Source organism: Aspergillus aculeatinus, assembly GCF_003184765.1.
Source record: "Aspergillus aculeatinus CBS 121060 unplaced genomic scaffold BO66scaffold_44, whole genome shotgun sequence".
In the NCBI taxonomy this organism is placed as follows: Eukaryota; Fungi; Ascomycota; class Eurotiomycetes; order Eurotiales; family Aspergillaceae; genus Aspergillus; species Aspergillus aculeatinus.
In genome coordinates this window covers 167,835-191,385 of record NW_020291513.1, presented here as the reverse complement: position 1 = coordinate 191,385, position 23,551 = coordinate 167,835, and the positions used below count along the sequence as shown (strand labels likewise).

The following is a 23,551-nucleotide window of genomic DNA, read 5'->3' as shown; positions in this document are numbered from 1 at the left end:
GCTACTTACTATGAAAGTCATGTCGGAGAAAAACAGCGGGTCTTTTCTGGCGGGGTTTGTTTTTTCTTTTGTTTTGGTTTTCTGTTCTGCACAGGCAGATGTGAATCTTAGGTAGCGCGTCCCATCCGTCTCCACTGTACATAGGTCTCGATTGTAATGCTTGCACGTGCTTGTACGAGAAATGCGTTCATCCAGGTACTGATGAGGAATTTGAGGATAATAACCAGGCTGGCTGCTACCTACGCTGGTGTACGGAATGCTGGGGATGGGAATGGTCTGATAGTGGAGCGAACCTAAGGCACCAAGCTAGGTTCTATAGTCCTCCTCACTGACATCATTCCGCCCAAAGTGGGAGTGACATCAACATGGAACACCATCGATAAGCCTTGGAGTATTTATGATTCTCGTCCCCTCTCTGTCCAACAGGCCACCACCCAGCTAGCTTTTGCAGCCACGAGCCTTTAAATCATAATTCCATAATCATTCGATAGCCGCGCGCACAACATGTCGGAACAAAGCGTGACGGAGTTCATCTACTTCCACGTCAAGGACAGCGTCCGACCCGAGGACCCCGCCCACAGCGACGAGGGCGCCGCTCTCCTGCAGGTCTTCCAGAACACCAAGCACCAGAACGGATACAAGGGGTCCGTCTGGGGCCGCGCCGTCGAGGATGCGAGTTTGATCGTTTGGGCGATTGGTTAGTTTAGTTTAGCTCCTCTTTTGTTTCCAGCCAAAAGCCAACTTCCGCGACCCTCTACCTACCTACCTACCTACCTACCTACCTATCGACCCTCACCACCTCACCCCACCACAAACCTAACAGCCCAACAGACTGGAACGACGCGCACACCGGCGCAAACCCGACCACGACCCTCGCCCCCTTCCTCCCATCGGACAACCCCGAAATCACCACCATCTTCGCCACCCTCACCCCTTCCACCACCACCACCCCCGCCTCCTCTTCCGAGAACAACAAAAACCCAACCACCACCGAAACCCTCCGCAGCAACCCTACCACCGAACTCTGGACCCCCGCGTTCCCGACCTCCCTCACCCCGGAGGAAGTCAACGCCGTGCACGCCGACCTGATCGGCCTGCGCGCCGCCGTGACGGAGCGCCTCCCCGAAGGCGAACGGGCGGTGTCCTTTGCGATGGGCCAGGTGGAGCGGCCGGGGACGATGACGCACGAGCAGAGCGAGACCGGCGAGGCGTTCGTGGTGGTCGTGGCGGCCGGGTGGGCCAGCGTCGAGGTGCATCTGGCGGGCAAGGAGACGGAGGCGTTCCAGACGGCCATCGGAAAGGTCAGGGGCCGGTTGTTGGCGCCGGTCAGGGGGTTGGGGGGGTTGAAGCATTTTGAGTTCGCGGGGGTTGAGTGAACTAACTCGGTGGGTTTGGGGAGTCGAGGTGGGATTGGGGGAGATGGGATGGGAAGGTTTAGGAGGGCATAAGCTAGGTGTTCATGTGTGGCTTAGGTATTAGGTCTGTGTGGGGTCTGTCTTTTAAGGGTTGGAAGGTTGGTATTAGGGCTGGGGTGGGATGGTTGGTCGTGATGATGATGATGATGCCACAGAATTATGATCAGAATTCAAAGCTGCTTCCTTTTTTCTTTTGGTCACACAACAATAAGTACAATACAGCAGCCACGGGAGTGGAAATGGGATAGAGAGATAAAAACCCGGAACGAAGACACAACAAGGAAATGCCCATTAGTTGGTGAAATGAGTAACAAAAAAGACCGACGGGATGGATTTTGGTGGTCAAGTCAGAAAGAAAAAAAGAAGACCCCCAAAGTGTGTAGGAAAAAAAAGAACTAAACTAGCTAAAACTTCATACTACCCGTTTAGATACGATGCTTTTCGCTTTCTGTGTTTGCCGTGGCTTGTTAGTGGATGATAGATCGGATGAAAATACGGGGCACAAAAACTGACCGAGTCGGGAGTAGAGCATGTACAACGCCATCTGGTTGCACTCCTGAGTACCCGTGATAGTGACCAGGCGCTCGTTGCTGTTCTCTTGGGGCTCGTTGATCTTGATCACACTGCCACTCAGGTGTCGGATCTCATTGATCTTGGCTCCGCCCTTGCCGATGATCGCGCCCACCATGTCGTTGGGGATGTAGATCTGTTGAGTCAGTGGCTGACCAGGCATGACGCCGCCGGCAGGGGCAACCGGGGCAGGGCCACCAGCGCCACCAGCACGGGGCTGCGCAGCCTGCGGACCGCCGTAGGCCGCGGGCTGGTGCGGGCCGGCTCCGGAGTACGGGGTGTGGGGAGTCGCGCCGTAGGGCATGTTGGGCTGGGCGACAGGAGTGGGTGCAGCTTGGCCGTGGAGGTAGGGAACGCCATAGCTGCCGGCCGCGCCGCGGTTGGGGTGAGGGTGGTGGCGCTTGAACGTGTCGGGGTGACCGTATTGGCCGCCAGCGGGTTGAGGCACATAGGGGACAACCTGCATCCCTCCAGGCACGGCTCCAGCGGGGCCACCACTGCGAGTAGCGTAGGCAGAGGCTGCCGGTCCGCCGAAGCGTTCAGTCAGCTGCTCGACCAGAGTCACGGCAACATAATAGGTAGCGATGTGCACGGCGTCCGCAACGCCAAGGATTACAAGGGACCGCTCAGTCGACAAGGGAAGGCAGGCATCCGAAGCGTTGAGACGTGCGCCAGAAGCCTCTTGGATCTCACGGATCCGGCTACCACCCTTGCCAATGATCGAACCAATGAGGATATGAGGGATTAGCAAACGCAAGGGGTACGTCTTGGATTGGGCAGTTGAAGGGGCATCAAGGGGCTCGTTGTTCAAGGTACGGATGATCAAACCGAATGCCTAGCGTCCAAATTAGCATCAATGAACCAGGGCTGCGAGATTCACGTTTCTAGGGAATTAAATGTCCACCAACCTTAGCAGCAGCGTCCTGGGGGCCGCTGACAGTCAGGATACGCTCCACCGCACCCCGGGAGTAATCGCTGACAGTGCACTTGGCTCCCGACAGACGACGAATTTGGGAAACATTCTCACCACCTTTACCGATGACGGTCGCAGCCTCCTGGCTGGAGATTACAGCACGGATGTGGATCCAGCTAGACTCGTCCTGAGGGCGCTGCTCAGACTGGGCAGCTGCAGACTCTCCGTGAGAGGCAGTCGACTGGATGGGCTGCGTCTCCGAAGAAGCGCCCTTGGCAGTCGGAGCATCGGGAACCACGGTGTCTCCTTGGCCATCAGCGCTGGCGCTGGAAGCCGCTGCGGCGTCCGTCTTCACCTCGGTATACGCCTCAGCCTCCTCGCCCTTTACTACTTTGTCCAAAGCCGGGCGCTTGGCCTCGGGCTGGTCATTGGGACCCGACGGCGAGGAAGGATCTTCCAACGGACGCTTGGTCGATTGCAACGCGGATGGAGAGGCAGACATGATTTCTGTATGCCCAAAGCTTTGCAGTCTTGCTTCACTTACACAGGAAGTCGAAGTGTCAAGAATAGCTCTCTTGTTTTTTTTTCTCTTTTGTTTTCTGTCTTCTGCTTTATGTGATCGACTATGTACACCAGGAGTTCCCAATAAAACTTGCTGGTGCTGGCGATCGGGTGGAGAGGAAATTCTGGTGCTTGGGATGACTAGGAGGACTGGTGTGAATATGGTGGCGGGAAAGTGAGGTTGGAAAGGAGAGGTCGACGGAGGAAAGTGTGGAAGGATGCTGGATTGTCACGGGCCTTGGTTTGGAGCAGAGAAAGCTTCACCAGAGCGAGGTAGTGGCAAGGTAGAGGATGTAAGGAAAAGAAACCAATCGAATCGGGCACGATGGAACGAAGCAAGAGGTGTTGGATGTTGGACGGAGACGAAAGGTGTGTTCAGGGCCCGGGCGAATTTAGATGCTGGAGGGTGGATAACGGTGGGGGAGGGAAAGGGAAGAAATGAAAGCAAGATTGAAGCCTGAAACAATTCCCAAAGTCCCAATTTCTCCTTGTTTTCCTGCCAGAAAACGCGACTTGCTCAGATGCACAGGCTGTATGTACGTACAGCACGTCGGTTACCCAATCACCTGCCGGAGGGGGAGTGTCTAGCGCAGGAAGTTGGACGGGGGAAAGACTCGAAAAGCTGAGGCAGTCGAGAATAGCCGATCGAAGCTTCGCGGTCGTAGATAAAGATACGGATGTGAAAGGGATATGATAAGGGGAAGTTGATGGGCGAGGGTGGGAACGGGGGGTTCGATGTCGCGGTGAAGAGATGAGGTTGCGGGAGTTGGTGAGGCGAGCTGTTGGCACGAGACACGCTAGTCCGTTTGCAGTCAAGCCGCCCATGTTCTGCTGTCACGTGTTAAGCCATCAACAACTACTGTTATCCCATTGTATATCAAGCATATTAACAGGTCACAATACTTCACACGCTGCCAGATCTCGAGATTAGTGACTGTGATTGAGCTCTACCTTACTCCGGGAAATAATCGCGAAGGACGTCGAATCTACGCTTCCTTGCTGTATTTTCATCATCCACTGCCATGGACGTCCCACAGGAAAGAGTCGATAAAATCCAGCGCTTCGCAGAGAAACGCCAACAAACAGAAGAGAGCCATGCCACACAGCCGCTGAGCCCAGCCAATATCCAGGCTTATGTTAAGGGACTGGATGAAACTCTGCGAGAGCTACAAGAACAAGTCAAGCGTCAAGAAGATGAGTTGCGCAAGGTGCGTATCATGACCAATACAGAGACAACCAGCAGACATCATCAGCTAACACGCGACCCCAGCTACGCGAGATCAACTCCATCGATCTCTCCAGGATCGGTACCAGCACCTGGGCCCGAGTGTCTCAGGTGCGCCGGGCCAAAAAGGCGTATGACTCTCTCCTCAAATCGGAGACGGAGTTTCCACCGCTCGGTTCTCCGTTGCCGTCGTTACTGGCCGTTGAGGAGACATCCCGTCTGGTGAAGGAGACTAAGATCGCCGCCTCGGGAACGGGCAAGAATCTCTCTAACACGCGCCAGCGGTCGAAGACAGAGGAGGCGAACCTGCGCGATGCGCAAGCCATTCAAAATGGTCTGCAGCGACGGATTCGAACTGTGGCGAGTCAAAATGCCACGAAGGAAAAGAAAGCAAGCTCTCAACTAGCGAGGGAGCTCGTGGAGCAGAAGCAACGGGAAAACGACGAGTATGACAAGGCAACAGAAGATACGAAGACCAAACTCTACGAATTTATTGATCGGTCTCTTGCATCGATGCTTGCAGCAGAATCCCTCGGCGGACCGACTGTAGGCGATGTACCAGATGTCTCAGACGCTACCTTGGAACTGGGCTATACCAGCCATGGCAAGCCGAAGAAGCCGAAAGTACAGGCCGAAACAACTGAGTCAGGTGCCAGCCAACGACGCATCGATGAGATTCTACCTCGACAGAACGAGCAAGGAAGAACCTCCAACCGAAGGGACGTGGCGGCAGTCGAGATGCGCAATCTTCTTGACGAGTTGTTGGAAGCAAGCCCCTCGTATGTGAACGTTCGAGAATCCGCAGCTTCCAGGTTTCTAGTACGAGCCAAAGTGGCACAGTTCCACCCGCGCGATGCGAGAAGGTTAAGATTAATTGATTTTGGGCGCACGCTATAATATCATCTAGCTGTCCATTCCCCGCCGCGTCGGCACTATCATGCGGGCTCTATATAGCCCTATAACATAGAAGCGCCATGTGCGCCTATCACACTATCCTTATGAGACACCCGAATGTAACGCCTATACATGCAATAGTCGCAATGAAACCACAGTCGCAAACGCTGATATATCGTAAACATGTCATTAATCGCTATATCTCAGATGCACGCAAAAAGGTATCTCAGACAGGCATCATCCCAATCCGACTTGTCGCAGACTTCGGCTTGGAAGGTTTTTGGGCTGAGGTCGAAGAAGGGCGGTTGTCAGCACGGTCATGGGATTTCCTCCGAGCCCCTGCTGTTTTCGGTTTCGCTTTTGCTCCTGTGTTATAGCGACGTGGACGTTTACTTGTCTGGCGTTTTCGCGGATTGCCTTTGCCTGACCCTTCGCCACCGTTTCGAGATTCTTCAGTAGCATGCGGCCCTTGCTGCGACGAAAAGAACCTGCTGGAAACAACACTCTCATTCATATCAAAGTTAGACGCGTGGTCTGCCAGAAATCCCCCATCACTGAACTCATCCTCGTCCTCACTGCTGTTGAGGTAGATAACATTGTGATGGTTGGGATCGGGTACGACGCCATCGGCATCATCACGCTCTTTCCTTAACTCCTCATAGCGACGCTGCGTGTCCCTAACAAGTTTAAGCAGTTGAGAACCGTAACGGATAACTTTGTCAGGATCAATGCCAGGGATTGCAGCAAGTTGCGAAAGGTCTAATCATCAATCAGCACCGACCACAGTCATGATACAAAGTAATCTTACCTTTAGGGAAGACAATGACCATCTCGCGCAAGATGGTATCAGTAAACGGTTGGTTGCGCAGGCCTTTTTGAAGAACCAACTTTTCAATTTGTCAGTGGTTGCCCTGGTCCATGCTCTTTAGAATGTAAGGAATCTTACGTCTTGGCAGTAGTTCTTCGCATAGACCATGAAGTCCTCAGCTACCGCCTTGTGAAGAGGATCAAGCTGATCGAAACGGCGGTCTTGAGTGATAGGTGGACCGGGAGTGCGTTTTTTGTCTGGACGGGGCCTACCAGCGACGCGAATCTTCTCGAATCCGTCACTATCTGCATCATCAGTAGAGTCATCACCAGTTCCTTGGTATCGGAAACGCGCGAGTCGGCGCTGATTTGCGGCCTGTACAGGCGACGAGACGTTCGTAGATTGCGGTACGGTGTCCTTGCTGCCATCGGTTCGAGAAGACCGTGCGGGCCGTCGACCCTTCCCACTTGGTGAGACGCGGACGTCAAGTTTCAATTTGACGCGACCACTTTCGTAGTCAGTTGCACGTGATCCCAGCTTGATGTACTGGATCACAAATTTGCTACCATTGATCACATTGTCCTCTCTCAAAGCCCCTTCCCTGAGAAGAGTGTAGAACAATCGTTCAACTTCTCCCACTGCTACACCTTTCCCGTCGCCATAGCCTGGGGCATTGCGGTGCTGAGGTGATCTGAACTTCTTAACTGTCCCTCGGAACATGTTCTCGCAATATGACATGGTAACCTTGTCATCCAGGTTTTGAAAGTAGCGAACAAGTTTAACCACAGAGGCAGCGTGGTCTGAGAAATCATGAAGTTCGGTAACAGAATCGGATTTGCAATTGTCGCAAGAAGCATTGCAGTCTTGTCGGCGGAACTTCTCGTTGAAGTAGCCGAGTATTTGCACTCGTCGGCAATCGGTCTGGTTCTCGCAATACTGTACGACCATGCGCAGCATGAGGCGTTGTCTGTCCTTTTGTTCCTTGCTCCCATCACTACTATCGATCATGCGGAACAAAGTTGTTGTATCTTTGTAGGTGTAGAACAAGTAGCAACCAGAACGCTTACCATCTCGACCGGCGCGTCCTGTTTCCTGATAGTAGCCTTCCAAGCTCTTTGGAATGCTATGATGGATCACGAAGCGTACATCGGGTTTATCAATTCCCATTCCAAAAGCGATGGTTGCGACTATGACGTGGGTCCTTCCAGCTTGCCAGGCTTGCTGAATTTCTGCGCGATCCTCGGAGCTCATACCAGCGTGATAATGCGCAGCTTTGATTCGATACTCCTGGCGAAGTTTGCTAGCGACACTTTCACATGTCTTGCGCGAAAGACAATAGACGATCCCCGACTTGTTGCGGTATGAGTTGTTTATGATATCAGCGACGCTGGCTAGGAGTTCAGACCCCTTCTGCTTCTTCCGCACTTCATAGGACAAGTTAGGTCGGTTAAAGCTCTGAATCAATACTTCGCAGCCTTCCATCCTCAAGTTGTGGATAACGTCAAGTTTGACATTCTCGGTCGCCGTAGCTGTTAACGCCATCATCGGGACGCCAGGAAGCCGGGTTCGGAGTTCTCCAAGTTCCTTATAATCGGGACGAAAGTCATGCCCCCATTGACTGACACAATGAGCCTCGTCGATGACAATGCGAGCTAGCTTGTGGTTGTTGCGAAGCCTTTCTAGGCTGCGAACAATGGCTTGGCTTTTGTTGACCATCTCTGGAGTGATGTAGAGCAACTCAATCTCTTTCTCGGGTCTGAAATCAGATAATATGTCTAGAATCCGCTGGCGCTCTTCTTTCTTTGTTTCGCCATTCAGAACGTACGCCTTGATATTGAGCTTGTTGAGATGGGAGACTTGGTCCTGCATCAAACTCAGCAGTGGTGATATCACGATGGTAACTCCACTTGTCATCCCGCTAGAAACCACAGAGGGCAGCTGATAACACAAAGACTTGCCGCCTCCTGTGGGCATTAGCACAAATACATCTTTGCCACCAAGCGTTGCGTCTATGGCCTCAAGTTGATTAAGACGGAATCCCTGGAGTCCGAATCGATCCCTTAGTGCAGCCTTCACATCTTTGGTCCATGCATGTTGTGTCCACAGAGTGTTCTGGCTTTGTTGCTTCTGCGTTGCGGGAAAACGCGGGGTGTTCCCTGAGGTTTCAGCAAAAACCTTACGGTTCTGAAGCTCGAGATGGTTTGCCGAATTCGTGGAGGGATCTTCAAAGTACTCTGCAGCCTCTAGCATGTCTTCGTCGTCCAGATCGAATTCATCCATTATCTCCGTGGCGACAGTCGGAGAACCCATCGTCCTCGTGAACGTATCCTCGTCCGACAACATGATCGTATCGTCATAGTCAAAGGTTCTGCGACTGGAGGTGGCGTTGGGGTTTTTGAACGATAGGTCTGATACTCGCGTGGAGATCTCGGAACGTGCGTCATTATAGCCTGTCGTCGGTCGTAGTGAGCCCTTTGAAACCGGTTCCTCAACACCTTTTGTGATACTTGATCGAACAGTGTCTCTAAAATTAGAAGATGTGGCACGAGGTGCAAGCGAGAATGACGTTGACTGTTCTAGACCAATTCTAGAAGTGCCATTGTGCAGCGAGTCAAGATATGATAAGATATCAGTCCGTTGCAGTGTACGCCGCATATTGGATTCAATTTCCTCTAATTGTGCAGTCAACTGCCGACTCTCTGCAAGTTCCGGCATCGTCTGCGGATCGCCACCTAGCGAAATGGCCTGCATCAAGGTTTTTTTCAGGGCTTGCCTCTTGGTATCGCATGAGAAGTAGGCAGCCCTATCTTGTCTCAGCCTTTCGATGGCCTCGATCTTTTCAGTAAGAGATTTGTTCTCGACAATCAACTCCGGCGCAGGCTCTCCCTTCATTGCTCGCTCATATACAATCTCAGAATTCTTCGTGAGGGTATCTTTGAATGTCGCGATCATCCCTTCGATTGAAGCTGCAGACGAAGACAAAAACCTGGCTACGTCCTTGTCAAGAGAAACAGATGGCGATGAATCCACGGTTGCAGATATGTGCGACGGCTGCTGTGAGCTAGCAAGAGTTCGTGAGGTTGAAGGAATGGCCTCTGACATCCCAGATATGGGCGCAGCTTGCATTGGCTTGCGAACAATAGTTTCAGGCGAATGAGTATCCAGGGCGTCAACCTTTGGCAATATTGGGTATAGAGACTCGTCGGGATTCAAACCCATGTCATCCTTAGCTTCCCAGTCATCGAAGAGATCGTCGTCACCATCTTCATCTGAGTCGGCGATCACTTGACTTAGGTTTCGGGAAGGCGTGCGCTGGTGATTATCCACGGTGGACTGTGGCAGTCTCTTGCGCTGAGAAGGTGAGGGAGCAGGCTGAAGACGTTCAGCAGTTCGAGCAACCTTCAACGGCGAGCGCGCTTTAGGGGCAGACTTTCTCGGCGAGAGAAGATCAGACATATAATCATCACTTTTCCGCTTCTTCCCACGTTTTTCGGGCGAGTGCTTCCGAGCTGCAGCTTCTTCCGTCCATAATTGTTGAGGTTCGCCGAAGCCATCAGTGGTACTTGACGAGAAGGCAGTTGGATCGAAATCTCCAGTCAAATCAATCGTATCCACATCGAAATCAGAGAATGGCGATTGAACTTCGAGTTTTTGTTTTGAGCGGAAAGGCGTCACGGATGTCTTCTTGGGGCTGCGGACTGAGGAAGGAGGAACACTTTGTGATGCTATTGAGCGTAAGTAGCGCGTAATTGTGGTAGGGAGTGTTCGAATCTGAGCGCACACCTTTTATTGGCTTGGTCACGGTAGTTGGCTCCTTCGCGGGCGCCTCTGGCGCAAGACGATGCTTGGATGCTTTTGGGGTCTGGTTGGGGCTATCCTTGGAGAGGCAGAGCATCCGCGGTTTGCGCCCAGACCCCGGAGTAAGTACCAGGCGTGCCATTTCTTCCGATTCGGAGTCTATCTCCCCATCATTGTTGAGATCGGTCTGGTCTTGGATACCGCGAGTAGGCTCCGAATCATCAATTGCGAATGAGCCATGTATTTGGGCGGTTAACGTAGGCAATGTCGTGACCGGGGAGAGTGGGAGAGCGCTCCGGGCACTAGTGGTGTTGTTTTGATACTCGTGCTCGGACGAAACCAGAGAGGGGTAGAGTGCATGACCTTGCTGCAACAGCCATTTGAGATGAGCTGTCAAATTATTCTTAGTCATAGGGCCGTAGTCTTGCTCGCATGGTTTTCTCAGGAGAGTTAAACATAACAATAGCGATGGGGTGTTCTAGCCGCCAAAAACAAAAACTATTGTATGGATGAGAAGCATTGCAACGGCCAATAATCCGACGCGTCTCCGCGCGCTATCACGTGGGCGGTGACTCTCGGCGCAGCAGTTTCCAACTAGTAACTTGGGCATCTGGTAATCTTAGTACCCGGGTTATACATTACATACATTGATCGATACTATTCACTCGCATCCTGTCAACTCACAATATAACAGTACTGCTCATGTGCACGAATACTTGATGTTCTATCTGTCAGCAAACTCTGTCACTTCAGTATGATTCTTGCTGTTCATCGCAAGCATTGTGGCCCCCCAGAAGTCTAGCTCTTGGATTAATTACGTGTCTCCTGGCGCACGGGGCGGCTTGTAAAACTATTACCCAATTTGGTAATATTAGGAGGGGCCAATGGCTCGACCATCTTTTTTTTTCTTGCGGCCGAGAAGGCCCCGCGCTATAGAAGAAATACTGTTCCCGTAGCATTATCGATAAGACAAAATATCCTAAAGCTGGTGAGACTTATCAGCCACCCTGAAGTAACAAAGCCAAGGACAATTTCTCTTCAGCCAGAGTAAGCAAGTACTCACTGGAGCCAACATCATGGGCAAGAAGAACAAGAAGTCCGCCGAGCACAAGGAGCGGGTAGCAGCGAAACAGTCGAAGAAAGCTGCCCAGAAAGAGAAGAGAGGCAAGACCAAGGGCAAAGATGCAGACAGCGATGCTGAAGATGCCGATTTGGACGCCATCCTTGCTCAGTATGCAGAGGAGCAAGCCAGGTTCCTTAAGGTCACCGAGACTGTCAGTGGGCCTCCCACTCCTCGGTCCTCTGCCACTGTATTAGCTTCGCCGTCGAACCAGAACGAACTTCTGGTCTTTGGTGGAGAGTATTTCGATGGCAATTTAGCTACCTTCTTCAATAATCTTTTCATCTACAACATCAACCGTGGGGAATGGAAGGAGATTAACAGTCCCAACAGTCCTCTTCCCCGGAGTGGACATGCATGGTGCCGTGGCGGCAACACTGGAGGCGTCTACTTGTTCGGAGGTAAGTGAGCTTCGCAGTTTGGGGTGGGCTCAATTAGATTGACTCTTGTGTCTAGGAGAGTTCTCTTCCCCGAAACAGGGAACTTTCTACCACTACAATGATTTCTGGCACCTTGATCCCTCGACAAGGGAATGGACCCGTCTCGAAACGAAGGGCAAGGGGCCTCCGGCTAGAAGTGGTCACCGAATGACTTACTACAAGGTTAGTGTCAATCAAGACGTTTTCAATGTGCCAGAAGCTTATGTTCTTGAAGAACTACATCATTCTGTTTGGAGGATTCCAAGATACCTCGCAACAGACCAAATACCTCCAGGACCTGTGGATCTACGATTGCTCGAAGTATACTTGGTTCACCCCGAATCTTTCAGCAGCTTCACAGAAACCTGATCCACGTTCGTCTTTCTCTTTCTTGCCGCATGACACAGGTGCTGTTCTCTACGGTGGCTATTCCCGCGTCAAAGTTAGCGCAGGTGTCGGGGGAAAGCCAGTGAAGAACGGCCCTCAGCGGATGACCATGAAACCTATGGTTCATCAGGATACTTGGTTCCTTCGAATCACGCCTCCACCTGCTGATGCTCCGGCGAACACACTCCCGACAGTGCGCTGGGAGCGCAGAAAGAAGCCTGCTAACTCGCCCAACCCGCCTCGTGCCGGTGCCACCATGGCGTACCACAAGGGTCGAGGTATCATGTTCGGTGGTGTTCATGATGTTGAGCTCAGCGAGGAAGGCATTGACAGCGAGTTCTTTGACACCATGTTTGCCTGGAATACTGACCGTAACCGCTTCTTCCCCCTGACCCTGAGACGCCCCAGGGCACAAGGCAAGAAACAGGCGGCAAACCAGTTCAAATCTCGCGACCGTAGCAAAGCTACCGAAGAGGAACTTCTACAAAACCTGAAAGCACTGGAGGCCAAGGGAGGCATCCGTGGTTTGGATGACGATGAGGAACTGCAATTGGCATCCAAGGCCGACGAGGAGCCGGCTGAACCAGAGAAACCGGCCGTGATACGATTCGAAATGCCTCATCAACGATTCAATGCGCAGTTGGCGGTGCAAGACGACACTCTATTCATCTTTGGTGGAACTTTTGAGAAGGGAGATCGGGAGTTCACGTTCAATGACCTGTACTCCATTGATTTGGTCAAGCTCGATGGGGTCAAGGAGATTTACTATGATGAACCTGGGAACTGGCATCTGCTCAACGAAGCAGATAGCGACGACGAGATGGATGAGGATGATGAGGAAGATCTTGAAGAGGATGAGGAAGGTGATGAAGATGCCATGTCCCTTGACACTGCCTCCCCTGCGCCGACCGAGATTACTGTGCCATCGGTGACCAAGGAATTGGAGCAGCTTGATGTGGAAGAGCAGGAGTCAGAGCCATCCGTCCAGGATAGCAGACCCCTTCCTCGTCCTTTCGAGAGCTTGCGTGAATTCTTTACTCGGACATCTGAAGATTGGCAAAAGATTCTGATGGACACTTTGAAAGAAAGAGGCGTCTCGTTGGACAAGAACATCAAAGAACTTCGTAAGGATGCATTCAACATGGCAGAGGAGAAATGGTGGGATAGCAGAGAAGAGATCATGGCTTTGGAAGACGAGCAAGAGGAGGCTGGTATTGGTGAGGTGGTCAGCATTGCTGATCGAGCGGACAATGCCGGAGGCGCTGGAAGACGCAGGTAATCTTGGATAAAAGCTTATCAGAGTATATCAAACAGACATTGCGAGGCGTAATGTCATGATACTTAATTTGATATCTTCTTGCGATGCTAGTAAATGAAGATGACTACCTAGTACCTCAGCACCACCTAGTGACAAGTCTCTGATTGAACTAGCTAGTTGATGATTTGGGGATTGATTACGTGATCCCCTCGCCTAAGAGCATAGGAATCCTTTCCCTTTTTCTCTTCAGTTCAGACTCTCGAAAGGAACAGACCAGAAATGAAGAGAGATCCACGATGGTGTATCGTGGCAGGCCTTCGAAGTCATGCCGTCAATGTCGAAAGCGTGATATCAAAGTAAGCAGTTTAGACGCTCTTCCCAGAGCCTCATGGTTTCCGTCCAGCGACGATACTCACCGACACAGTGCGACAAGAAAAAGGATGGCTGCTCTCAGTGCTCACGCGCTGGGCTTTCATGCCCTGGATATCATAATCCCAAAGATCTGATCATCCTTGATGAGTCCGATGCTACTATCAAGCGAGTGTCGGTGAACCAGACCATTCGACAATCAAGTTCTCCGAATCCGCTGTCAATCAGGCTGCTCCCAACAGTTATGCAGCGCGCAAAGGGCCTTTATATCTCGCAATACGTTGGCGCGATGCCAGCAACAAGCATTTTCTCTTTCATGCAGATCTTCTATCCGCCGATGGTTCATGGCATCCCGCTTCTAGAGACGGTCACCCGTGCTGTCTTCATGGTAAACTTTTCTTTATCGCACGGGTGCCATGCCGCTCTGCACCACGCTCGGGCCATGTACGGATCAGCTCTGAGGATGACTCGCAAGGCGCTCCAAATCCCAGACGAGGTCATGCTTGACAGAACTTTGTTCTCAGTCATCTTAATGTGTGTTTTTGAACGACTCGCAAGTTTTGAAAATGATGAATCGGTTGTTCCTCGCAGCCATTTGAGTGGAGCCTGTGAATTGATGTCCTTAAGGGGTACAGGGCAGTTCGCGGATAAGTACAGTCCTACCATGCTTCTGCACCTTACTGAGCTTGTGGTACTCGATTGTCTTGCGAGAGGCTCTGCTATTCCGCTGCAGTTTTTGTCTCTGCGGCGGATGGCGCTCGATAATGCCGTGGATACATCATCTCTGAAGTGGAAATTCTGGGATATTATGCTGCGCTATGTACAGCTGGAGAACTCAGTCACGTCGGGCCATCGATCGGAAGAAGTTATACTCAGTGCAGAACAGCTTGATCTCGAACTCGAAGATTTGGCATGTTGGCTACCAGCCTTCGTTTCAAGGAGGCAAAGCCCGATTCCCCTAAATGTGTCCTTTGCTGGGACTGACATCTACCCTGACTGCAAGTCTTTGACGAACTGGAACAATTTTCGTGTGGTTCGTCTCTTATTAGCTAGGATAGTGCGAGAGCAGGGTACTCGACTACCTGTCTCGTCAGCCGATCATACTTCACTTGACAACATTCTGTACGAGTCTAATCGGAAGGCCGTCGACCTCACCTCAGATATACTTTATTCCTGCTCAAGTGAAGTTCTTTCGTCTCAGCAACCTTGCGACCTGTCCTTAAATACTCTACTTTGGCATCTATACGTGGCCAAAACCCAAGAACTGCCGTTGGGTCATCTAGAGTCATCTCTTCATGACCAGATGCTTCGACTGTCGACAATCCAAGCCCCCGGGCAACGAGCCACTGTAAAGAAAATATTAACATCCTCCGACGAGGATTCACGGAATGTCTGGAGAATGTGGCTCAAATTTGGGAGGAACGAATTTCTAATTTAAGATGCGAAAATCCCTGGAAAAATATCCCTTTTCAATACTCATTCAACCTCGCCGCGGCGGGGGGATACCTCGCGCCCGCCACGGGATACTTTTTGAGGATGACCTCGATCTCCTCAAGGTCATCCTCGGTCAGCTCAACATCCTGTACATTCTCCAGCACCCGTGCCTCGGAGCGCGCACCCGGAATCGGTACAATGACCGGCATTCCAGGCTTCCTGCCCTGAGCCTTCAACCAAGACAACGCCAGCTGAGCCACGGAGCAACCCTTTGTCTCTGCGACGGCCTCCAACGCCTCCACCAGCAGACGATTCTGGGCGATGCTATCAGGCTGGAAGCGGGGCACCGTGCGGTGGTGCGTTTCCGGCAGATCGTCCACCGACTTGATCGTCCCCGTCAGCATCCCAGCACCCAGAGGCGTGTGCGCCACCAGGACAATCCCGTTCTCCGCGCATGCCTCCGCCACCCCGTTCTCAAACACCTCCCGCGACCAGAGACTGACCTCGGCCTCGACCATATCAATCTTCGTCACGCTCGCCGCGCGGCGGATCGTGTCCGCGCGGACTTCACTCAACTGGATGCCTCCGATCTTACCCTCCTCCCTGAGCTCCGCGAGCGCCCGCACGCTCTCCTCGACAGGCACGTTGGGGTCCACTCTCCCCAAGCCAAAGACATCGATCTTCTTCTTCCCATCCAAGATCCTCAGGGCGTTGTCCACAAACTTGCGCAGCCCCGCGCGCGAACAGTCCATGGTGAAGGTCTTCATCGACACCAGCCCGGACTTGACCGTGAAGACGACCCGCTCAGCGTCCTCCGGATAGGCGGTGAAATACCGGTTCATCAGATGCAGGGAGTTGTTGTCCGGGGTGCCGTAGAAGTCGGCGCCGTTCCAGACATTCGCCCCAGCTGCGAGAGCGGTCTTGAGGACTTTGAAGGCTTGTTCATCCGGGGTGGGCCCGTATTGCCAGATCAGGCCTATAGCACGGTCAGAATATGCCCAGCAGAATAACACGAACAATGACCATGAGAAGCGTCATGTGCTGGTTTATACGCACGCATCAACCCCAGGCCATTCTGGCTGATTTCTTTTCCGGCGAGTGTAGGCATCCTGAGCGGTATGTGTAGATAGTCGGTTGTGATGTATAGAATCGGGGGAAGTGTACTGTATATGTAGATGGTAGAGTATCTGAAGCCTGTGTTTATATCAATGCAAGCATCTTCGACGACAGCGGATCAGCTCGCTATTTAACCTCCGGCAGGGGGTCTCTTAATTCCATGACATGTCTTAATCGCCGTTCCATCTCCGTGATCGAGGGAATGGTTGAGGGCGTTAAGTCCGCTGCTGAACGTCACGACCAGTTGGATACCTGATTTGGAATAGCGTGGGAATTACAGTGGCTCACTAAGTGATGCGGGATCCATCCATCCATGCGGTGCTCGGTTTCCCCTGCAATCCTGCCGCTCCGCTTGTTGCAGGATCATTTCCCACACTTGGCTGCCTATGCCGCGTACGTATTTCCTCTGAACTTCTCTGAGGGCGTATCCCACACACGCTGGGTCGGTTCGGAGTAGTTCATACCTGCTGGAAACCTTTCCATCACATTCTCATGAATCCTTCGAGGCAACGGAGGGAGATAAAGCATCTTAGCCACGGAGAAGGCTGAAGAAATGTCTAATATGGAAAGACGGTTTCTGATGAACGGAACAAAATCATTTGTATTATTATAATTAAATTCCTCCGACCAGGCAGCCTCATCGCAAGGGAGTCAATAGTACAGTACATAGCTTACATACTCTCATCAGCCACGCTTTGCAGCACTTCCGTCACAAGCGCAAAATCTCGCTCTTCCTCCGCCCGCCAATTCGAGATAGCAATCCGACAAGCGGGTCTTCCGTCCCATGAAGTGCCCGAGACAAACATCTTCGAAGTGTCGTTGATTCTTTTGGCGAGGCTTTGGTTCAGGCTGTCATCTTTGGCACTGAAAAGCACGACCATGTAAGTTCGATCTGGTAGCGCATCTTTGCTACCCGCTGCCGGCAGTATGTTGTACTTTGGATGGTCGTACAGCCAACCAGCAATCATTCTTGACAGACGGATCTGCTTCTGGAGCATAGACTTATAGCCATTTCTCCCGTACGCCACGAGAGAGGTGTAGACTGGCAGTGCCCTGAAGCGCCTGGAGTTCTCCATCCCGTTGTTTAAAGGAGATGGAATCGCATTTCCACCACTTTGACCACCGGTCAAATAAGCTGCATTCGCATTTTGGAATACGTTCACAGCCTCTTCGGGATGGCGACAGAGGATAAATCCACAATCATATGGCACGTTGAGCAGCTTGTGTGCATCACAAGCGATGGAGTCTGCCAACTCCATCCCCTCGCAGCCTCGAGCGATGGAAGCGAATTCAGCAGTGGGCTCGAGAATGCGACCAAAGATTCCGAACGCGCCATCAACATGAAGCCAAGCGCTGTACCTATCACATAGCTCGCGCAATCTCCGCATCTCATCTAAGCTGGACGTGGCGAAGTGTCCGGTGTTGACCTCGCCGCAAGACACAGCGACGATGCTAGCCTTGTTGGACGCTGCCAACTCCGTTTCTAGTTGCTCAAGGTCAAAGCGAAGGGGATCATCGTCCAGACAGATGTTCTTGACGTTCGCGCGTCCGATACCGAGGATGCCAGCTGCTTTCCCCATCGACGAATGGGGTAAAGTTGAGAGAACCTGGATCCCAGAGAGCCCGGCTGCTTGCATGACCTCAAACAGACCGCACTCCCCAACGCTCTTGATCGAGATGCCCTTTTTTTCGGCGGCGGCTCGTAAGACATATTCTCTGCCGCAAGCCAACCCTTGAACATTGCTTGCGGTGGCTCCGGTGGTGAAGGTGCCGTTGTGCCAATGACGCCTGTCCAGCCGTAGAAGATCCACAAGAAGACCCAAAGCGGAATATTCGACATCTGTCGCGATGGAATGCTCTGTGAGATGAACTTGGACATTTTGATCGTATGCAGAGACAAGGTTGTCTGCGAAGAGGGCGGCCGGAGTAATGCCGCCAGTGACAAAGCCATAATAATTGGGGCTTATACTGCTACGATTGAAAGCAGGTACCATGTCGTTCAGAATATGTTGCGTGGCCCGGTCGAATCCCAGGCCTTCGTCGCTGAGAGACTTCGGCAGAGACGCTCTGGCTCGCGTAAGAGCAGCAGCATCTGGTAGGACGCCTGGTTCCCACGTTTGAGTCATCTTCCACAAGTCTTGTTGCAGACGGCCCTGCTCCTGCGCAGTCTTTTGGACATTTTCAAGGTTCATGACTATCATATCACCCGTTAGAAGAACAAAAAGCACCCAGTCTGGACTACCTCCGTGCAAAAGGATACAGGGTTGGTGTTTGGTTTGAACGATTAGCAGAGTTGGTTTTTTTCCGATGCGATTATATAATGTGAACCTAGGACGGGATCTGAAGGTTCGGCTGTACCTGCTGTGTCTGGAAAACCGGGGTTCGAATGAGCTTTGGATATCATGGCTCTCAATGGCATAACTAACTCACATAATGCGGAAGCCTTATCATCTCCGAGTCAAGCATTCAATTGTCCGAAAGTAAGTCTGTCCATTCGTTCAGATTGGGGAAAAGTGGAGATCGGATAGCGGAGAATAAAGAGAGGGAGAAAGTTAGACTAGACCAAGTGACCCGCTGGGTTCGTAGTTTCCCTCTTCGTATTCCTGGTACCGGCTGGCTCCCTAACTAAACTACTGCCGATAGCAGTCCGCCATCAGACTCTTTTCCCTTTCTACAAAACTCGAATCCAATTCAAATCAACTCTTGCGTGATTTCGTGATACTTTCTACAACCTCCGGATTGAGAATATTATAATTATATAAAATATCCCCCGCAGGTCTAGAACAATGGCTGCCAAGCTAATTGACAGGAAGTTCCACAACGTCCCAGGTACGTTCTGCCATTGTTGTTTATGTAACTCCAACCAGCAAGACGTGCTGACGGGTGGGGGCTGCTTTTGCTTCGTTAGGGAGGCTTCGGGTGGCCGAGCTGTTCTTTGATGTCCCTCTCAATTACACCAAGCCCAATGAGGACTCTCTGAGGCTGTTCGCGCGAAGTGTCCGGCGTCTGGTCACTCCTGTCGAGCCTAGCCCCGTCAGTAATGACGACAAGCAGCTTCCGTGGTTGGTGTACCTGCAGGGTGGCCCAGGGTTCGGATGTCGTCCGCCTCAAGAATTCGGCTGGATCAACACCGTTCTTGATAAAGGCTACCAGGTACTTATTCTGTTGCACTCTTTTCTCCAAGAATTACATGCTAACCACCCCCCTAGGTTCTGTTCCTGGACCAGCGTGGCACTGGCCTCAGCTCGACCATCACGGCGAGTACGCTGGCGCAGAGAGGCGATGCAGTCAAGCAAGCGGAGTATCTGAAGCATTTCCGTGCAGACAACATCGTCCGGGACTGTGAGGCCGTCCGAAGATGCCTCACGGCCAACTATCCCGAAGACAAGCGCAAGTGGAGTGTCATTGGTCAAAGTTTTGGTGGCTTTTGTATCACATCCTACCTTTCCATGTTGTAAGTCAAGAACTCGGGGACAGTATACCTCAAGCAACATGAAATGCTGATCACGTTTTCACTATTGTAGTCCGGAAGGACTATCAGAGGCTTTCATCTGCGGTGGATTGCCTCCCTTGGTCAATGGTCCTGACCCTGTGTATGAACTTACCTACAGTACGCACTATGCCTCTCAGATATGACCTCGAAAACAAGCTGATTCCAAGAAGAAAAGATGATCGAGAGGAATCAGGCCTATTACGCCAAGTTCCCCGAGGACGCTAAGCGAGTCAAGAGCATTGTCGAGTATTTGAAGGAGAACGAGGTTGCTCTGCCTTCCGGCAAGCTCACTATCCACCGATTTCAGCAATTAGGTATTGCCTTCGGCATGCATGGTGAGAAAACACGTCGACCTCTCATTATAGGATGAATTTGCTAAAAAAATATGTTCGCAGGGGGTCTTGACAGCATTCACGGTAATTTGCTTTCCATTTGAAGGGTTCCGGCTTAGGCTAACGATGAGACAGATCTTGTGCTACGTGCCTGGAACGATCTAGAAGTGTTTGGCTTCCTTACTCACCCAACCTTGACCTCGATAGACGGTTACGGCGGCATGGACAATAACATCATCTATGCAATTCTCCATGAGGCTATATACTGTCAGGGGTGAGAGCGATCCCAACATCAACCAACCTCGGAACAGCAACTAACGCACTTCCCCTTCACTACAGACATGCGTCCAACTGGTCTGCGGACAAATGCCGTGCCGGTCTCCCCATGTTTGACATCAGCTGCGAACAATCTCAATTCTTCTTCACAGGTGAAACGGTAAGCATTATGGAGCCTGTCAATGACCAGCAGAATGTGCTGATAGACCAACTTTCTCCAACAGGTTCACCAAGACATGTTCGACTCGTACACGGAGCTCCGGCAAATTAAGGAAGCAGCAAAAATCATCGCTTCGACGAGTGACTGGCCCAAGCTCTACGATGAAGCCCAGCTGATGAAGAACGAGGTCCCCGTCTACGCGGCAACGTACATCGACGACATGTACGTGCACTTTGACCATGCGCAGAAAACTGCCGCCAAGATCAAGGGCATCAAGCAGTTCATCACGAATACCATGTACCACAATGCTATCCGTGCAAAATCGGATGAGGTGTTCCAGCAGCTGTTTGCCATGAGGGAAGATACCATTGATTAGACTAGGTCAAGTAAGTAGTGAATTATAGCTATATAAGACTCTATTATTAGCTGAGCTTCTCCATCAGAGTTAGCGGAGGTGTGCTTGACAATGAGAGATGACACCAAAGGAACAATCCTTGTGTCTTGAGCAGCTTTCGTAAAATCTATATACATCTATATGCGAGCCAACGATGCTTGTTTGAAATGGTCTGTTCTCGTCTGCAGCCTTGAAGGAAGATATCTTACTCAAAAAACCTAAGAGAGGCGAGTTGTGTTAGTTTGACTGCGAGTCATAATGTTGGGCACTTTTGACAAACGTACTGCACCACCAATGATAAAAAGCCGCTCTTCCTCTTGTCGCACCCACCCAATGATCTTACTCGCGCTCTGAGCCAAAGCGTTGCGATTCGCATTCGCGCCCGCCACGCAATAGAGCTCGAACATCGGAGTCACCCAAGCGAAGGAGCTAGACGATTGGGACACGCAATGGTGGACTTTGACGTGCGTATGCTTGGCATGAATGCTCGCATGAAGGTTATTGTAGGTTGACATCAATCTGCGAGTGATTTTCCCGTCAATATTTACAACTCTTGATCTCGAATATGGTGCCACACAGCATATTACGGAATGCAGGGCAACTTTACCTTCGCCGGCGCGAGATACTGGAAAACTCAGGGTCGTAGGACGACATAGTGAACTGGACATTCGCCCGCGACTTGTACAAGAAGTGATGCAAGACCGTCCCCGGGACGATGTCCGTCGTGCTGGGGCGGCCTTTCGCAACGGCTTCTTTGATGATCTTGATGCTGCCGTTTCTCTCCATTTGCTGGTGGCCCGACAGCCATTAGCTTCTGGACGCTGACACGCGTGGTGGTGGTGATGGTGGATTGGAGGGGTTGAATACACACACCTCTACAAATGCATCGCGCATGCCCTGCAACTCGAAAAAGCTTTCCTTGTCGGTACTGATCAGGACGATGGCGACAGATTCGTCTTTGGTGGTGGTTGTTGTATCGTTGGCGGCAGCGTTTGCGTCATCGCGAAGATCGAGGAAGCTGACGTACATGTACAGATAGCCGCTGCTGTTGAACCCCGGGAGGCAGACGGGGATCCAGCTTTCGCCGCCACCGGCCTTGACGGCCTCGGCTTCGAAGATCATGTTGAATAGGAGTTGGAGGTCCCCGGGGTGGAGGGAGTGTTTTTTCGGCCGGACGACGTTGACGAGCCGGCCGCCGGCGACGACCAGGCCGTAGAGCAGGCTACTGACTTTTGTCTTTAGGAGGGTGTTGTTGATGGCTTGACGGTGGGATTTGCGGATTTTCAGGCATTCCAGCGCCGAGAGGAGCGTGGAGGGGGATCCCTTGGTAAAGCTGTCGGCTAAGGTGGATAGAAGCGTCTCCGATCCTTGGAGGGGCCGCTTCAGGTCGGTCGAAGGGCGGATGGAGAAAAGATGCGTGAGAGAGGGCAGGGTTAGCGTTGATAGGATCTGCATGTACAAAGCTTCTAACTGGAGCTTGAGTTGTGTATCGCTCTCGAGCATCCGGCTGATGGCGACAAGGTGCAGGGGCCCCTTTGTTACTATCACGAACTTGGTATCTCCCGCGGTGAAGCTGCTTAAAGGGTCCTTGGAGTCCTCGTAGAACGAGATGATCGTTTGGATGACACCGATATATGTGGATATAAGTCCTCCATCCCCGTGTCGTGTCCAGATCGGCTTGCCAGCAGCCGAGAGGATGAGATAGTGTTTCCGTTTCGCTTTCCAATTCGCAAGGACTTCCTCTGTGAGAACGATCATCAGTATTGTCCGGGACAAGTGTGGATTCTCAGCAGCCCACAACCTACCTTCATTGCCCCCCTCCTCATCCACCTCCCCCACGGGCTCAAACTCGCTTGCGAAGTCGTCCTCCACGTCATCCGCTTGGAACTCGGGGAATTGGAGGAGCCCCGTGCTATGCTTGCGGATGAGACCAGTATCAGTCGCGACAAAGTCCCCAAAGACATTCTCCACATCACCGATATCCCCTTGAGGTCCCGAGCTGCGGATACTCGCCGTGTCTCCAGTCTCGCTCCCGCGGGAACTTGTCAGGTGATTGAGACTGGCCTGGGCCTTCAGCGTCTCCGAGCCTTCGCGCACAACGTGACTCTCTTTCCCCGCATCGTGACAGCCGATATCCGTCAAGGAGACCGCTGTTGTAGCTCTGGACTGGAGGTTCGTCGGTGCTCCAGGGCGGGATGTGCGTAGCGAGGCGCCTCCTTCCTCCAGGAGGCGCAAGGTGTTCGGTCGCGGGGGTAAGGGCGGGGGTCGCTCTTCCTCCTGAGCTGCCTCGGATTCGCGATCCGCGGAAACAGAGGGTGCAGGGTTCTCGGTCTCAGGGTTGTTTGCGTCCTGCGCTGGACCATCGGCCGTCGAAACCATGTTCGTCGTCAGCTCCGGCGCATCGAAGAACTGCTCCGATCGGGGGAGATGTGCGTCCGTGCGCGAGGATGGGAAATGGATGGGTCTAAAAAGTTGAGGGATAGATCGTTATGTCGCTGTAATCAATTTATTTACTGCACATGCGCTAAGGACGATAATGCACATGGTGGCAGAGTGGCAGGCCCCAGCTTCGATGACGAGGCCGGTGCGGTGTTGGTGATGGAGAGGTA

The 23,551-nt window shown here is 52.1% G+C and overlaps 10 protein-coding genes across 10 annotated transcripts; 5 read left to right on the top strand and 5 right to left on the bottom strand.

Moving 5' to 3' along the window:
- The first annotated feature begins 349 nt into the window (after positions 1–349).
- BO66DRAFT_159895 (uncharacterized protein) lies at positions 350–1,475 on the top strand. The gene is made up of 2 exons (XM_025642216.1): positions 350–697; positions 832–1,475. The coding sequence occupies exons 1-2, from the start codon at positions 505–507 to the stop codon at positions 1,374–1,376; spliced, it is 738 nt and encodes a 245-aa protein (XP_025501011.1). The 5' UTR covers positions 350–504; the 3' UTR covers positions 1,377–1,475.
- Positions 1,476–1,827: 352 nt separating this feature from the next.
- BO66DRAFT_404083 (telomere maintenance protein PBP2) lies at positions 1,828–3,400 on the bottom strand (the record flags this gene model as incomplete). The annotated part of the gene is made up of 2 exons (XM_025648916.1): positions 1,828–2,820; positions 2,894–3,400. The coding sequence occupies 2 exons, from the start codon at positions 3,398–3,400 to the stop codon at positions 1,828–1,830; spliced, it is 1,500 nt and encodes a 499-aa protein (XP_025501010.1).
- Positions 3,401–4,366: 966 nt separating this feature from the next.
- On the top strand, positions 4,367–5,727 carry BO66DRAFT_355325 (uncharacterized protein). Its single transcript, XM_025644848.1, has 2 exons — positions 4,367–4,667; positions 4,730–5,727. The coding sequence occupies exons 1-2, from the start codon at positions 4,482–4,484 to the stop codon at positions 5,579–5,581; spliced, it is 1,038 nt and encodes a 345-aa protein (XP_025501009.1). The 5' UTR covers positions 4,367–4,481; the 3' UTR covers positions 5,582–5,727.
- On the bottom strand, positions 5,570–10,625 carry BO66DRAFT_379800 (RecQ family helicase MusN). Its single transcript, XM_025645875.1, has 4 exons — positions 10,170–10,625; positions 6,525–10,111; positions 6,387–6,465; positions 5,570–6,337 (listed from the first exon to the last, which is right to left on the bottom strand). The coding sequence occupies exons 1-4, from the start codon at positions 10,594–10,596 to the stop codon at positions 5,805–5,807; spliced, it is 4,626 nt and encodes a 1,541-aa protein (XP_025501008.1). The 5' UTR covers positions 10,597–10,625; the 3' UTR covers positions 5,570–5,804.
- A 528-nt stretch (positions 10,626–11,153) lies between these two features.
- On the top strand, positions 11,154–13,432 carry BO66DRAFT_422318 (putative Kelch repeats protein). The gene is made up of 3 exons (XM_025650042.1): positions 11,154–11,705; positions 11,761–11,906; positions 11,959–13,432. The coding sequence occupies exons 1-3, from the start codon at positions 11,261–11,263 to the stop codon at positions 13,387–13,389; spliced, it is 2,022 nt and encodes a 673-aa protein (XP_025501007.1). The 5' UTR covers positions 11,154–11,260; the 3' UTR covers positions 13,390–13,432.
- A 232-nt stretch (positions 13,433–13,664) lies between these two features.
- On the top strand, positions 13,665–15,207 carry BO66DRAFT_355316 (Zn(II)2Cys6 transcription factor domain-containing protein; the record flags this gene model as incomplete). Its single annotated transcript, XM_025644847.1, has 2 exons — positions 13,665–13,724; positions 13,793–15,207. 2 exons carry the CDS (start codon positions 13,665–13,667, stop codon positions 15,173–15,175), a joined length of 1,443 nt encoding a protein of 480 aa, XP_025501006.1. The 3' UTR covers positions 15,176–15,207.
- Positions 15,207–16,279, bottom strand: BO66DRAFT_379791 (aldo/keto reductase family protein; the record flags this gene model as incomplete). Its single annotated transcript, XM_025645874.1, has 2 exons — positions 15,207–16,147; positions 16,228–16,279. 2 exons carry the CDS (start codon positions 16,277–16,279, stop codon positions 15,207–15,209), a joined length of 993 nt encoding a protein of 330 aa, XP_025501005.1.
- Positions 16,280–16,903: 624 nt separating this feature from the next.
- BO66DRAFT_379788 (pyridoxal phosphate-dependent decarboxylase family protein) lies at positions 16,904–18,803 on the bottom strand. Its single transcript, XM_025645873.1, has 2 exons — positions 18,718–18,803; positions 16,904–18,654 (listed from the first exon to the last, which is right to left on the bottom strand). Exon 2 carries the CDS (start codon positions 18,486–18,488, stop codon positions 16,959–16,961), a length of 1,530 nt encoding a protein of 509 aa, XP_025501004.1. The 5' UTR covers positions 18,489–18,654; positions 18,718–18,803; the 3' UTR covers positions 16,904–16,958.
- Positions 18,804–18,988: 185 nt separating this feature from the next.
- On the top strand, positions 18,989–21,000 carry BO66DRAFT_379785 (proline iminopeptidase). The gene is made up of 9 exons (XM_025645872.1): positions 18,989–19,116; positions 19,196–19,440; positions 19,497–19,741; positions 19,812–19,897; positions 19,951–20,115; positions 20,176–20,196; positions 20,248–20,386; positions 20,452–20,548; positions 20,613–21,000. Exons 1-9 carry the CDS (start codon positions 19,074–19,076, stop codon positions 20,922–20,924), a joined length of 1,353 nt encoding a protein of 450 aa, XP_025501003.1. The 5' UTR covers positions 18,989–19,073; the 3' UTR covers positions 20,925–21,000.
- BO66DRAFT_393977 (guanine nucleotide exchange factor MON1) lies at positions 20,930–23,534 on the bottom strand. The gene is made up of 5 exons (XM_025647878.1): positions 22,748–23,534; positions 21,816–22,684; positions 21,550–21,731; positions 21,227–21,461; positions 20,930–21,160 (listed from the first exon to the last, which is right to left on the bottom strand). The coding sequence occupies exons 1-5, from the start codon at positions 23,319–23,321 to the stop codon at positions 21,152–21,154; spliced, it is 1,869 nt and encodes a 622-aa protein (XP_025501002.1). The 5' UTR covers positions 23,322–23,534; the 3' UTR covers positions 20,930–21,151.
- Between the last annotated feature and the right edge of the window lie 17 nt (positions 23,535–23,551).

Bases quoted from the DNA above. Each gene is read 5' to 3' on its own strand.
- BO66DRAFT_159895 (XM_025642216.1), top strand. From the start codon at position 505: ATGTCGGAACAAAGCGTGACGGAGTTCATCTACTTCCACGTCAAGGAC. The intron at 698-831 runs GTTAGTTTAGTT...ACAGCCCAACAG, and splicing joins TTTGATCGTTTGGGCGATTG to ACTGGAACGACGCGCACACC.
- BO66DRAFT_355325 (XM_025644848.1), top strand. From the start codon at position 4,482: ATGGACGTCCCACAGGAAAGAGTCGATAAAATCCAGCGCTTCGCAGAG. The intron at 4,668-4,729 runs GTGCGTATCATG...ACGCGACCCCAG, and splicing joins AAGAAGATGAGTTGCGCAAG to CTACGCGAGATCAACTCCAT.
- BO66DRAFT_379800 (XM_025645875.1), bottom strand. From the start codon at position 10,596: ATGACTAAGAATAATTTGACAGCTCATCTCAAATGGCTGTTGCAGCAA. The intron at 10,112-10,169 runs GTGTGCGCTCAG...TACGCTCAATAG, and splicing joins CGTGACCAAGCCAATAAAAG to CATCACAAAGTGTTCCTCCT. The intron at 6,466-6,524 runs GTAAGATTCCTT...CAAATTGAAAAG, and splicing joins CGAAGAACTACTGCCAAGAC to TTGGTTCTTCAAAAAGGCCT.
- BO66DRAFT_422318 (XM_025650042.1), top strand. From the start codon at position 11,261: ATGGGCAAGAAGAACAAGAAGTCCGCCGAGCACAAGGAGCGGGTAGCA. The intron at 11,706-11,760 runs GTAAGTGAGCTT...TCTTGTGTCTAG, and splicing joins AGGCGTCTACTTGTTCGGAG to GAGAGTTCTCTTCCCCGAAA. The intron at 11,907-11,958 runs GTTAGTGTCAAT...ATGTTCTTGAAG, and splicing joins ACCGAATGACTTACTACAAG to AACTACATCATTCTGTTTGG.
- BO66DRAFT_379788 (XM_025645873.1), bottom strand. From the start codon at position 18,488: ATGATAGTCATGAACCTTGAAAATGTCCAAAAGACTGCGCAGGAGCAG.
- BO66DRAFT_379785 (XM_025645872.1), top strand. From the start codon at position 19,074: ATGGCTGCCAAGCTAATTGACAGGAAGTTCCACAACGTCCCAG. The intron at 19,117-19,195 runs GTACGTTCTGCC...TTGCTTCGTTAG, and splicing joins GAAGTTCCACAACGTCCCAG to GGAGGCTTCGGGTGGCCGAG. The intron at 20,387-20,451 runs GTGAGAGCGATC...CCTTCACTACAG, and splicing joins GAGGCTATATACTGTCAGGG to ACATGCGTCCAACTGGTCTG.
- BO66DRAFT_393977 (XM_025647878.1), bottom strand. From the start codon at position 23,321: ATGGTTTCGACGGCCGATGGTCCAGCGCAGGACGCAAACAACCCTGAG. The intron at 22,685-22,747 runs GTAGGTTGTGGG...TCGTTCTCACAG, and splicing joins TGAGGAGGGGGGCAATGAAG to AGGAAGTCCTTGCGAATTGG. The intron at 21,732-21,815 runs GTGTGTGTATTC...TCGGGCCACCAG, and splicing joins TGCGCGATGCATTTGTAGAG to CAAATGGAGAGAAACGGCAG.